The 11,876-nt window shown below is 45.4% G+C and overlaps 2 protein-coding genes across 2 annotated transcripts; one reads left to right on the top strand and one right to left on the bottom strand.

Moving 5' to 3' along the window:
- Positions 1-360: 360 nt before the first annotated feature.
- LOC486566 (olfactory receptor 8S1) lies at positions 361-1,290 on the bottom strand. Its single transcript, XM_038577924.1, has one exon. It carries the CDS (start codon positions 1,288-1,290, stop codon positions 361-363), a length of 930 nt encoding a protein of 309 aa, XP_038433852.1.
- A 5,572-nt stretch (positions 1,291-6,862) lies between these two features.
- On the top strand, positions 6,863-9,450 carry LOC102156933 (dnaJ homolog subfamily C member 14-like). Its single transcript, XM_038576163.1, is given in 2 exon segments — positions 6,863-8,425; positions 8,679-9,450. Coding segments are annotated over 2 exon segments (2,115 nt in total). The 3' UTR covers positions 9,231-9,450.
- Positions 9,451-11,876: the final 2,426 nt, after the last annotated feature.

Here is an 11,876-nt window from a genome sequence, read left to right as displayed (position 1 = left end):
AGTAAAAATTGTCCATATGTTATGAAGGACAATCAAATTAATAAAATCCTTAATGAAGAAGATCCATTAGACAAAATTAATAAGGATGACAAGATAAAGTACAGTATGATTAATTCAGGAGATAAAACATCTGTGAGCTATACGAAGGAAATAGTGCTGATGGTGTAAAATATCAGAAGAAAACATAGAACTTTATATCCACAGAGCTAAAGTAGATACAATTTTATTTTTTATTGTCAATATAACCAAAGAGATGATAGTATAGGGCTCTCTTCCAGCTAGCAGTCCAGAATTGTACTTTAAGTTCAAGCAGTTGGCAAAGCAAACTCATCTGCTACATACTCTATCCTTGTCAACTACCTAAGAGTGTAGGTATTTTCCTAGTGTCCTTCTCACAGCTGCCTTCACTTCTTTATTCTTTAGGCTGTAGATGAGGGGATTCAGCAAGGGTGTGACTGCACTGTACTGCAAGGAGGAGAGCAAATCCAGGGAGGAACCGGAGGTGGGCATAAGGTAGCGAATCAAACCTGAGCCAAAGAACAGAGTCACTGCAATGAGGTGGGAAGAGCAGGTGGAGAAGGTCTTGCTTCTGCCTGAGGTAGAGCTGATGCTCAGGATGGTGGAGACAATACGGGCATAGGAGAAGAAGATTGGGAGGAAGGTCCCAAGGCCATGCAGTAAGATGGAGCAGATCAAGATGTCAACATTGATAGAAATATCTGAGCAAGAGAGAGGGAAGAGGGAGGGCAGCTCACAGATGTAATGATGTATGGTTTGGGCCTCACAGAAGTCCAGGTTAATAGCCAAGAACACAATCACAACCGAATTCAGGCAGGCCAGACCCCATGAGATCAACACGAGCTTCACACAGAACTGGGTGCTCATCACCTGGCCATAGAGCAGTGGGTGGCAGATGGCAGCATAGCGGTCATAGGCCATCACTGAGAGCAGAAAGGCTTCGGTCCCTGCAGTGATAAACACAAAGAACACCTGGGTGAGGCAGCCCTCCACTGAGATGGTTCTCTTCTCAGACAGAAGGTCCTTCAGGAGCTTGGGCACAGTGACAGAAGAGAAGCAGAGGTCTAGGAAGGACAGGTTACTCAGGAAGAAGTACATGGGAGTGTGGAGGCGAGAATCAGCCCTGATCACCAGCAGCATCATCAGGTTCCCCATCATAGTCAGGAGGTAGATCCCCAGGAAGAACACAAAGAGCAGAGCTTCGATGTAGGGGTCGTCGGACAGCCCAAGGAGAATGAACTCCGTGATGGTGCTGTGGTTCCTCCAGGCCATTTGTGGAGGGGGTTTCCCTGGAGTAATAGAGAAATAGTGATGAGATCCCTCTCCTTCACGTCATCACTCCTCTTACCATACATGCTTCCCTGCTTCCCTATACTCTGTGCGGACATCTCAAGGCTGCCCTCACTGTCTATCAGGAAGAATTTTTATCTTGTTTGGTTATTACTGATCTGGTTCACAGTGTTTGCATAGTTCAGAGAATCTTCTTCTTCTTCCATAGGCATTTACCTGGAAAAATGAGTCTCGCTGGTTCACCTCCCATCCGTGCATTAAGATTCTATTGCATTCTTCCTAGCGTTTAAAAACCTAAAAATTCTGCATGTATCTGCAGGGATCTTCAAAACCTTCTCTTTTCAATTTCTGAATGATAATTTTGTGTTCAAAAATCATCCAATGTCTCCTTACCAGAGCTGACATCCATTAGGCAAAGTAGGCGCCTATCTTACATGCCTGATTAAAAATAATAAATTTCGGGATCCCTGGGTGGCTCAGCGGTTTGGCGCCTGCCTTTGGCCCAGGGCGCGATCCTGGAGACCCGGGATCGAATCCCATGTCAGGCTCCCGGTGCATGGAGCCTGCTTCTCCCTCTGCCTGTGTCTCTGCCTCTCTCTCTCTCTCTCTCTGTGACTATCATGCATAAATAAATAAAATCTTTAAAAAAATAATAAATTTCTTTTAAGATCAGAAGAAAAAGTGAATATAATACAATCTGTATTGTATCCATTTTTAAAACTGCTGCAATAATATAAATTATAATATTTTTTATGGAAAGGGGTCTATGAAGGCAAAAGTACCTGGGACCATGGAAGTCATAATGTGTCACTGTTCTCTACTTCATAACAAGCATTTAAGTAAAATAAGACTTTATTAAATACACTTTCTTAATGACTATCTCAATTGTTTCAAAGTAGTTCTATAAGATTGGAGAGGGAATTTTTATACCTGTGAGAAGTCTCATATTAAGGGATATTTGCAATGTCATGTTACAATAAGTAGAAGAAGGAAATAAATGCCATTATTTTTTTCTAATTACAATCCAATGTCTAGGCTTAGTCCACATCATGAGGAACACTTTTCTTACCTGGACCTTAAAATTCTTCCTCATCTGCCCTTAAACTTTTGGCCATTTTGGCTGTTTTTGACCAGAAAGGTCTGTTTCTGTGTCTTTGCTCACCTTCTCCTCTATATGTTCTCCTCTTAATTCCAGAGATGCAGACTCTCATGGGCCTTCCAATGTCACCTATAGCCCTGCTCAATTCCTTATAGCCTGACCCCACTTCTCCCTCCTTGAACTCCCAGCTCTCTGTTCAAATCACGGGGCCACCTGCTCTCAGGTGCTTTATGTGATGGTCTGATTCTGTGTCTGGCTTATGGGGGACATCTATCTGGGTTTTCCCCTCCCCATTGTGAGCTCCATGAGAACAGAGCCACAACTGGACAAGCACAGTCACAAACTGGCATATCTCGGGCTCTGTCCCACCCATTAGCTTCTGATGACCTCTCCAATTTCTGTCCAATTGAGGCATCTCCTGTGTATCTCAGAGACCTCTTGACCACACTCAGCACAGTCTCATCACTTCCTCCATGAGCCCTCATGGCACTGGCACCTGGAGGCAGCACTGTGGACATGGCTGTCTGCCCTGTTGCCAGGCCCTCCACTCATGAAGATTGGAAGCCACAGCTGCTGAATTTCAAGGTTGTTATCATCTGCACAGACCTCACCAGCTCATGCTGCTTCCATCCTGTCTCTCCTGCTCTCATACTGATAGAATCCATGGGTGCTGTGGCCACCATTGCAAGAATGTGCTTGTGTTCTTATTGTGGACATGTTATTCCTCTATGGCCCCCTCTAGGGTCAGAGGCAAAGGGATTATAATTTTCTTTTAAACAAAGTTTTTTGGATCCCTTTATCCAGATTTCAGCTGTGTAACCAGGAGGAGTAGATGGTGAGCCATTTAGGTAAATGAGGATACTAAGATTCATTTTGACCCCTAACTTCTTGGACTATATAGGGAGTCACTGTCCTATGAGAAGATTCCCTCCTCACTTGGATGTTTAAAGCTAAGTCATCAGCATTCTTTTTTGTCTGTCAGTCCACAGTCTGATCCCACAGTAGGCTTCTGTCTTCATAGAACTATTTAACCACACTGACCCAGAGAACCCTGCTTCTGACCCTTTGGGCTTTGCCAGCAATGTATGACCAGGTGCTAACTTACATTAAGGAAAGCCTAACTGCTGATCCAATTAACAAATCCACTAGTCCCACCTCAGTCCATCTTAGCCCTGAGTCTAGGTTACCTGTGTGCCAGGACAGATAGTGAGATGTTCACTGTTACGTGCCTGCAGGACATTAGCTTTGTTCCAGTGATGGTGAAGCATAACTGGCTGGAGAAGTTACATTTGAGGATCCTGCATGGATAAAATTGCAGATACTGCTGAGAGCAAACTCTGGGTGAATCTATGCAATCCACACAAAATGATATGATAAATGGAAGCCATTCTCTTCAAAGACTCATGTATTTCAAAATATTTATGGATATGTCTACCTTGAAAATCACTTCCTTTCTTCCATTGACACTCACAAGGGGCACCGGGCTACAGTGCCCATAGGGGGTTCAAGCTGTCATCTGAAGAACACTGTAGTAGTTGTGCAAAATCCTTTTCTGTCCTGACATAGGTCATATTATGTATAAACAAAGACACCAGTTACTTCTCTCATGTGATTTTCAGGTTGCTCACAGAATGGAATCTTCCTCCCCATCACCATTTTTGAACAATACTTCAAATCGATGCCTGAGATTTCTTTAGTGACCAGGGACAATTCTTAGCATTTACATCCTGGATCAATTAAGCATGAAAATAAAACACTTGCAGTCACCCTTCTGAAGGGAAGATATTGGCTTCATTTAATCCTGAGCTTTACCAGACCGATGCCAGATGCAGACCATGGATTGTGAGCAGGAGAGGATTGAGGGAAAGTAGGGAGACTGGTGATGGAGGGTTGGGAGCTGTTAAAGGAGGGGATTTCAGCAGTGTCTTTGATGAACACCTGCATCATTATTTTGCCACCTGGGACACTTCACATTCATCGGACACCTGGATATTTGCTCAATTTCTCTTACAAAGCTATATGGCAGGATATCGGGTATGTATATGATTTTGTGGCTTTCAGGAGGTTAACTAAGATCAGCATCTTCTCCAATGGAGCTGCTAATATAGCAAATCACAGATTCATTTTTCAGACTTAAGGATGAAGCCCAAAGTTGAGAACAACTCTGCTGGAGCTATGATCACCCAATCTTGCCCAAAGAGGAAGCTATTTGACAGCCAGTTTCCATTAAGAGGGAGTGTTTGGTGTGTGGAAAACTTACCTGCGCACTGGCTGTTTAAAGCTGTCTTTGGAATGAAGAAATGTTTGAAAGCTGTGTGCTGAAGGTCAGGCTAGACACGGTGGCTCTAGGATCCTATGAGCTGGTCTGTGGCAAAGAGACCCTAGGTCCTAGGTGCATGAGGTGAAATCTGTGTGGAGGAGAAGCATATCAGCACTGGGAGCAGGTGGGACCTGAGACAAACTGATCCACTGCAGTATTCTCAGAGCTGTCCTCTCCTCTCCTCTCTCACACTATTCACAGTGTCTCATGGTGACTAGTTCTCAGGTGACTTGAATATCAAGGAAAGGAAGTCTACTGTGCTTCTACTGTGTACTGGGCAAGCAGGAAAACAGGTGGCTCTGATAGTGTGATCCGTATTTCTGACTGTCCTCTTTCATTGCAGGCGTCAGTCTTTTTCAATGCTTTGGGATCCTGAAGCATGAGAAGATTGATGCCTAGACTTTAAAGTGTCACTGTCTTCAGGTGAAGCAGGGAGGGAGAGAAAGTGTCCAAGGCAGCTGGGACAAAAGCACCATTTGGACAGAGGGAGATACAGAGTCTCACCCAGGGAGATGGTCTGCCAAGGAGTGGGGTGTTCCCACCTCTAGCTTAGGGACAAGGAATGTGTGGAGCAGGAGCCTGAGGCTTTAGGACCAATGGAAGAGATCCTGAGGTGGAGATGGAGGAGAACAAAACACCAGCAGAATTGAAACATTCAGAGAGCATCCCAGGCAGAAAAATAGGAGGACCACCAGAAACACAGAGAAAATATTACCATTCTCCTGGCTTTTCTTGGAGGAGGCAACTCCACGCGTTCCGTCTTCACCATCAGGACCAGACACTTGGTAGGTAATCCCAATAAGAGAAGTCCTGTCACAAGCATCTCTTTACAGAGCACATAGCCTGTTCCCTTGGCTGTCAGTGAGTGAAGGAAGTTAGAATAGGGGAAGCTCTGGAAGCACTGGATCTATCAGAGCATCAGGATTATTTTCCAGAATACCTAAAGAGAGGGGTGTCATTCTGCAATGGAGGCCACTCTATGGAAGGACAGGGACAACATTTCCAAATAGTTCATATTCTGAACAACAGACACACATTTCATGAATACCTTCTCTCCTGATCTCAGGGGCAGTAGTGTGCTAGGTCTTCCTTTATGCTCTCTGTGCTTCTGAATGCTCTTCTCAGAGTGTCACTTAAAGAAGGAAGAATCGACCAGAACCAATCAAAGGCTGCCTGTACTTCAGCAGCCATGGGGTGGTGTGGGCCCCCAGGGGAAGCTGGGCTGCTGCCCTGTAATCCCTGAAGTCCTAGCCTGAAGCTGAGCTCTGGACTCAGTAACCACAGCTTGCTATAACTAGAAAGGTAAATGTAGTCTGAGGTACAGGAGTTATCTCCAGGGTGATATTTCAATTTTCTGAATTAAGGCAATTATTTAAAGTCTAGGAGAGGACAGCGGGAGGGCAGAATACCTGTGCCTTCCTGCCTGTAGCCCTTTGTTTCTCTTGGGCCCTGTAAATGTCATTCCTTGAGTAAGGTTACATCAGACCTGAAATCCTGACTGCTTAATGTGACAGCGCCTCAGCTAATGAAAATCTCACTTCTAGGAAGCTAGCAGGACTCCTTGTAATAAAGGCCATTTTAGTGTGATTTTTGGTATTTGGAAAGCTTTGATCCTTGGCTGGCACTGCATCTGTAAAATATGAGTGTAAGTAAGGTAAGAGGCAGTTTGGGACTTGACATGAATAGGTGAGCAGTGGAATAGCTGCTGGAGCCCTAGAGCACTTTGGCTCAGCCTGGAAGGGACAGGAAAAGGCGTTGTAAATGAGTGGAGTGCACCTTCTCCAGCCCCCACCCCCCCGCCCCGGGAACCTGGAGGAGGTTTTCTTTTATATATATATATATGTAGTGAATGATCATGCTTTATTGGAGAGATCTGCCGAACAGATGAAGGCAGCCCAGTGGGCATCTTACTTCCCACTTTGGCTTAGAAAGATCAACTGGAGCCAGGTTCCTCTGGGCAACTTTTCATCCTCATCCCTCCAAAGGGTGGGGACTCGGGAGCCTGGGGAGCTGCTCTCATAGCTCCCCCTGGCCCTTGGCCCAGCTGCTCGAGGGGGAGGAGTTACCACCGCTCTTCAGGCATCAGAACTCATCATGATGGCTGTGACCTAAAATCCTCAGGAAGCCCCGGGGTCATGGCCCAGAAGCACCCCGGAGAAAGAGGGTTGTGTGGAGCCCACCACAGTGGTGTTGCCTCCTTCAGGACTTGAGGATCCTCTGTGGACCCTGAAATACTTTCATTCTCAGGACTCAGGGACTCAGCGGGGCCTGCTCCCAGTGGTACCCGCTGCCTCACAGAGCACTCTAGTCCCAAGTACACACAGCCCCCAAACCCAGCCCACTGGTCGGATCCAAGCCATGGCCCCCCAAGGGGTCCTGGACCCCCTAGGGATGGAGAGGACCCCGATCAGAGTGAGGCATCTTCAGAAGAAGAGTCAGGAGTGGACCAGGAACTCTCAAGAGAGAATGAGGCCGGGTACCAGGAGGATGGGAACCCTTCTTTTCTTTCCATTCCGTCTGCTTGCAACTGCCAGGGAACCCCTGGAATCCCTGAAGGGCCTTACTCTGAGGGAGGAGATAGCTCTCCTAGCAACTTTTGCCATCATTGTACCTCTCCAGTTTTGGGGGAAGATGAAGAGTTGGAAGAGGAATATGATGATGAGGAACCTCTCAAGTTCCCCAGTGATTTTTCACGTGTGCCCAGTGGGAAGAAACCTCCACCCCGGAGACAGCGGCACCGCATTCTGGCCAAGGAGGATACTCGGGACGGTGGACGCAGAGATCCCAGGTCCCCTGGCCGACATCGGCTGGGCCGGAAACGAAGTCAGGCAGATAAGCGCAGAGGCCTCGGATTATGGGGAGCAGAGGAACTATGTCAGCTTGGACAGGCAGGCTTCTGGTGGCTGATTGAACTGCTGGTATTGGTGGGAGAGTACGTGGAAACTTGTGGCCATCTCATCTATGCATGCAGGCAGCTGAAAGGCAGTGATCTGGACCTTTTTCGAGTCTGGTTGGGAGTCTGGGCAGGGTGGCTGGGGAGCTGGGCCCAGGTGATGTTCCAATTTCTGAGCCAAGGATGTTGCTATGGAGCAGGGCTGTTCACCTGTTTTCTTAGGCTACAGGGTGCTTTGCTGCTCCTGGCTCTGGCCCTCTTGTTGGGCTGTCTACAGTTGGGCTGGCGGTTTCTGGTGGGACTGGGTGACCGGTTAGGCTGGAGGGGTAAAGCTACTTGGCTCTTTTCTTGGTTGGATTTCCCCACCTTGCAGCGTTGCCTGATTCTGTTAAGAGATAGCAGGCCATGGCAGCAGTTGGTAAAAATGTTTCAGTGGGGTTGGCTGGAGTTGCCTTGGGTCAAGCCAAGGACTAACAGGCAGGGGAATGCACCTGTAGCTGGTGGTCGCTACTGCCAGCCTGAAGAGGAAGTGGCTCGACTCTTGACCATGGCTGGGGTTCCTGAGGATGAGCTAAACCCTTTCCATGTGTTGGGGGTTGAAGCCACAGCATCAGATGTTGAACTGAAGAAGGCCTATAGGCAGCTGGCAGTGATGGTTCATCCTGACAAAAATCATCATCCCCGGGCTGAAGAGGCCTTCAAGGTTTTACGGGCAGCTTGGGACATTGTCAGCAACCCTGAAAGGCAGAAGGAATATGAAATGAAACGAATGGCAGAGAATGAGCTGAGCCGGTCAGTGAATGAGTTTCTTTTTTTTTTTTTTTTTTTTTCTGTTTTTTTTTTTTTTTTATTGGTGTTCAATTTACTAACATACAGAATAATACCCAGTGCCCGTCACCCATTCACTCCCACCCCCCGCCCTCCTCCCCTTCTACCACCCCTAGTTCGTTTCCCAGAGTTAGCAGTCTTTACGTTCTGTCTCCCTTTCTGATATTTCCCACACATTTCTTCTCCCTTCCCTTATTTTCCCTTTCACTATTATTTATATAGTGAATGAGTTTCTGTCCAAGCTGCAGGATGACCTCAAAGAAGCAATGAATACTATGATGTGCAGCCGATGCCAGGGAAAGCATAGGAGGTTTGAAATGGACCGGGAACCTAAGAGTGCCAGATACTGTGCTGAGTGTAATAAACTGCATCCTGCTGAGGAAGGAGACTTTTGGGCAGAGTCAAGCATGTTGGGCCTCAAGATCACCTATTTTGCACTGATGGATGGAAAGGTGTATGATATCACAGAATGGGCTGGATGCCAGCGTGTGGGAATCTCCCCAGATACCCACAGAGTCCCCTATCACATCTCATTTGGTTCTCGGATTCCAGGCACCAGTGGGCGGCAGAGAACAACCCCAGATGCCCCTCCTGCTGACTTTCAGGATTTCTTGAGCCGGATCTTTCAAGTACCCCCAGGCCAGATGCCCAATGGGAACTTCTTTGCAGCTCCTCAGCCTGGCCCTGGGGCCACTGCAGCCTCTAAGCCCAACAGCACAGTACCCAAGGGAGAAGCCAAACCGAAGCTGCGGAAGAAAGTGAGGAGGCCCTTCCAATGTTGACACCCCTTCTCTTCTTTCCTCAGATCAATGTCAGGGAGTCAAAAGGGCTGTGTATAGCACAGGATGGAGTTTTGATTGTTTATTTTTAAATATTTAAAAAAGGGAAAATTTTAAGCTCAAATTGTTCACTCAGTACTTGTAGGAAGCCCCGGAACCACTTTCCCTCTTCCACCAGCACCTAGGAACTGAATCTTGTCTTCTGACAATACCAAAGAAATAGGGGGTGAGAGCCTGGACCCGGGCTGGACAGTATCTCCCATGGTTGTGTGGGAACTGGGTATTTCCCTGGGGTCTGTATGCCTTTGTCTTTTGCTTCTAGAGCAGATGACACTTTTCCCCCTCTTTTTAAACTACAAGTCTATCTTATTTTTTGGCCCATTTCAGGAGGGAGCCCCCTCCTTTATGCCAACATACTAGTTAAAAGACAGAACAAGAAGCATGTAGCCCTAATTATAGGAGATTATACAGAGTTCAGAGTGGGAACTCTGAATTTTTCCTCTGACATTCACCTTGTGGGTAATCACCCAACTTCATGCTTGTTGCTGCAGGGATGGCCAAAACTAATAATTTTTAAAAAGCAGACTCATAAAAAAAAAAAAAAAAAAAAAAAAAAAGCAGACTCATGTCCTCTGCCCTTGGGTGAGGGGGAAGGATAAAGGGGCTCCCAGAAGCCCCCTTATGATCCAAGGGTTTGTATTTTTTTAAGTTTGTTCATATTTGTATGTATATATCTATTTAAAGCCAGGGGATTATCTTTCTATAAATATATAACTGGCAAAAAAAACAAAACAAAACAAAACAAAAAAAAAAAACAACAAAAAAACCCCACAAAAAACAAAGGGTGGGGACTCTTGCAACCATTTCCTTGAAGGATCAACCTCATTGACTACGATACTGCTACTGTGCAACGTTTGATCCTCTGTTTTGTTTCTTATATTTCACATATGAGTGAAATCATACGATAATTGTCTTTCTCTGATTGACCTATTTTGCTCAGCATAATACCCTCCAGTGCCATCCACCTCGCTGGCAACATAAGATTTCATTTTTTTTTCGATGGCTGAGTAATAGTCCTTTGTACATATGTAGTACATCTTCTTTATCCATTCATTTTGCCAATGGACATCTGGGCTCTTTCCATAGTTTGACCATGCAGACATTGGTGCCATAAACATTGGGGTGCAGGTGCCCCCTTGGATCATTATCTTTGTATCTTTTGGGTAAATACCTAGTAGTGTAAGTCCTGGGTTGTGGGTAGCTCTATTTTTAACTTTTTGAGGAACTTCTGGTGCAAGAGAGCTTGGCTCCTGTCTCAGGGAGTGGAAGAATGAATCTCGTGGACAAAGGAGAATGAGTAAAGTCGATAGAAGTTTGTTATGCAAGGATACAGAAAATGCTATCAGGAGTGAGGGGGTTCCGGACAGAGTTGCCATTGAGGGCTTTTTTGGCTGGCCTTTTATTGAGAGCCTAACCAGGGAGTTTATGGCCTTGAGATTTCTTGTGCTGTCTTGAGTGAATGACATAAGGCTGTCTTTTAGTCTGGAGTCTTTGTGATTACTTTGTAGCTGTCAAAGAAAGATAACATTTTGGAGCCAGGGCGCCAGATTTACTTCCTTTTCTCTGTTTTTGTTGCCTTATCTCTAGTATCCTTGGGATTTATAGGAGCGTCACTCTGGGGCTTCTTGGTATCCTTGGAAATATGGGAGCCTGACTCTGGGCCTTTCCGTTATTTTTCCCTGCCTAGCTCCATCTGCCCTAACTCAACTCCATACTCCAGACTGGTTATACCAGCTTGCATTCCTCCCAGCAGTGTAAGAGTACCAGCAGTGTACCTTTCCCTGCATCTTGAGGTAATTCTTTGTTTGTTTGTTTTTCATCTATCTTGGCTGTTTATTTCCCGTTCTGTGAACAATCTATTCACGTTCTTTGCCATTTTTCTTCTGCAGTGTTTTTGTTGCTGCTCTTTTTTTTGTTTATGTTTTTATTGGAGTTTGATTTGCCAACATATAGTATAACACCCAGTGCTCATCCTGTCCCCTCAGTGCCCATCACCCAGTCACCTCATCCCCCGCCCACCTCCCCTTCCACTACCGCTTGTTCGTTTCCCAGAGTTAGGAGTCTCTCATGTTCTGTCACCTTCTCTGATTTTTCCCACTCATTTTCTCTCCTTTGCCCTATAATCCTTTCACTATTTTGTATATTCCCCATATGAGTGAAACCATATGATAATTTTCCTTCTTTATTGACTTATGTCACTCAGCATAATACCCTCCAGTTCCACCTACGTGGAAGCAAATGGTGGCTATTTGTTGTGTCTAATGACTGAAAATGGTTCAGTTTTCTTTTTCTTGAGTTACATATTCCTCTAAATTAAACAAAAGCCTGCTTTTCAAATGTATTGAGATGAATTTTAGTATTTCCTTAAGGTTTTTATTCTTTTATCAGAGTTGTATTATTGGTTTCTTTTTTCTTAGATGTATTTATGGAGTTATTTCAAATTTATAGATCTTTTGAAAGTCTTAACTTCTCAACTTTATTTTTCTGCATCTGACTTGTTAATTTGTGCCTTTGAGTTCCTTTTCTTCCTTTCTTATGTTTGTTTTTTTTTTTTCTTGGTAATGATTGGATTTGAGCTTTCGGTAGCAT

Source organism: Canis lupus, chromosome 27 (assembly GCF_011100685.1).
Source record: "Canis lupus familiaris isolate Mischka breed German Shepherd chromosome 27, alternate assembly UU_Cfam_GSD_1.0, whole genome shotgun sequence".
Lineage (NCBI taxonomy): Eukaryota > Metazoa > Chordata > Mammalia > Carnivora > Canidae > Canis > Canis lupus.
Note: the sequence above shows the minus strand (reverse complement) of the source record. Positions and strands in the feature narration are given on the sequence as shown.

Coding starts and splice junctions, on each gene's coding strand:
- LOC486566 (XM_038577924.1), bottom strand. CDS start 1,290: ATGGCCTGGAGGAACCACAGCACCATCACGGAGTTCATTCTCCTTGGG.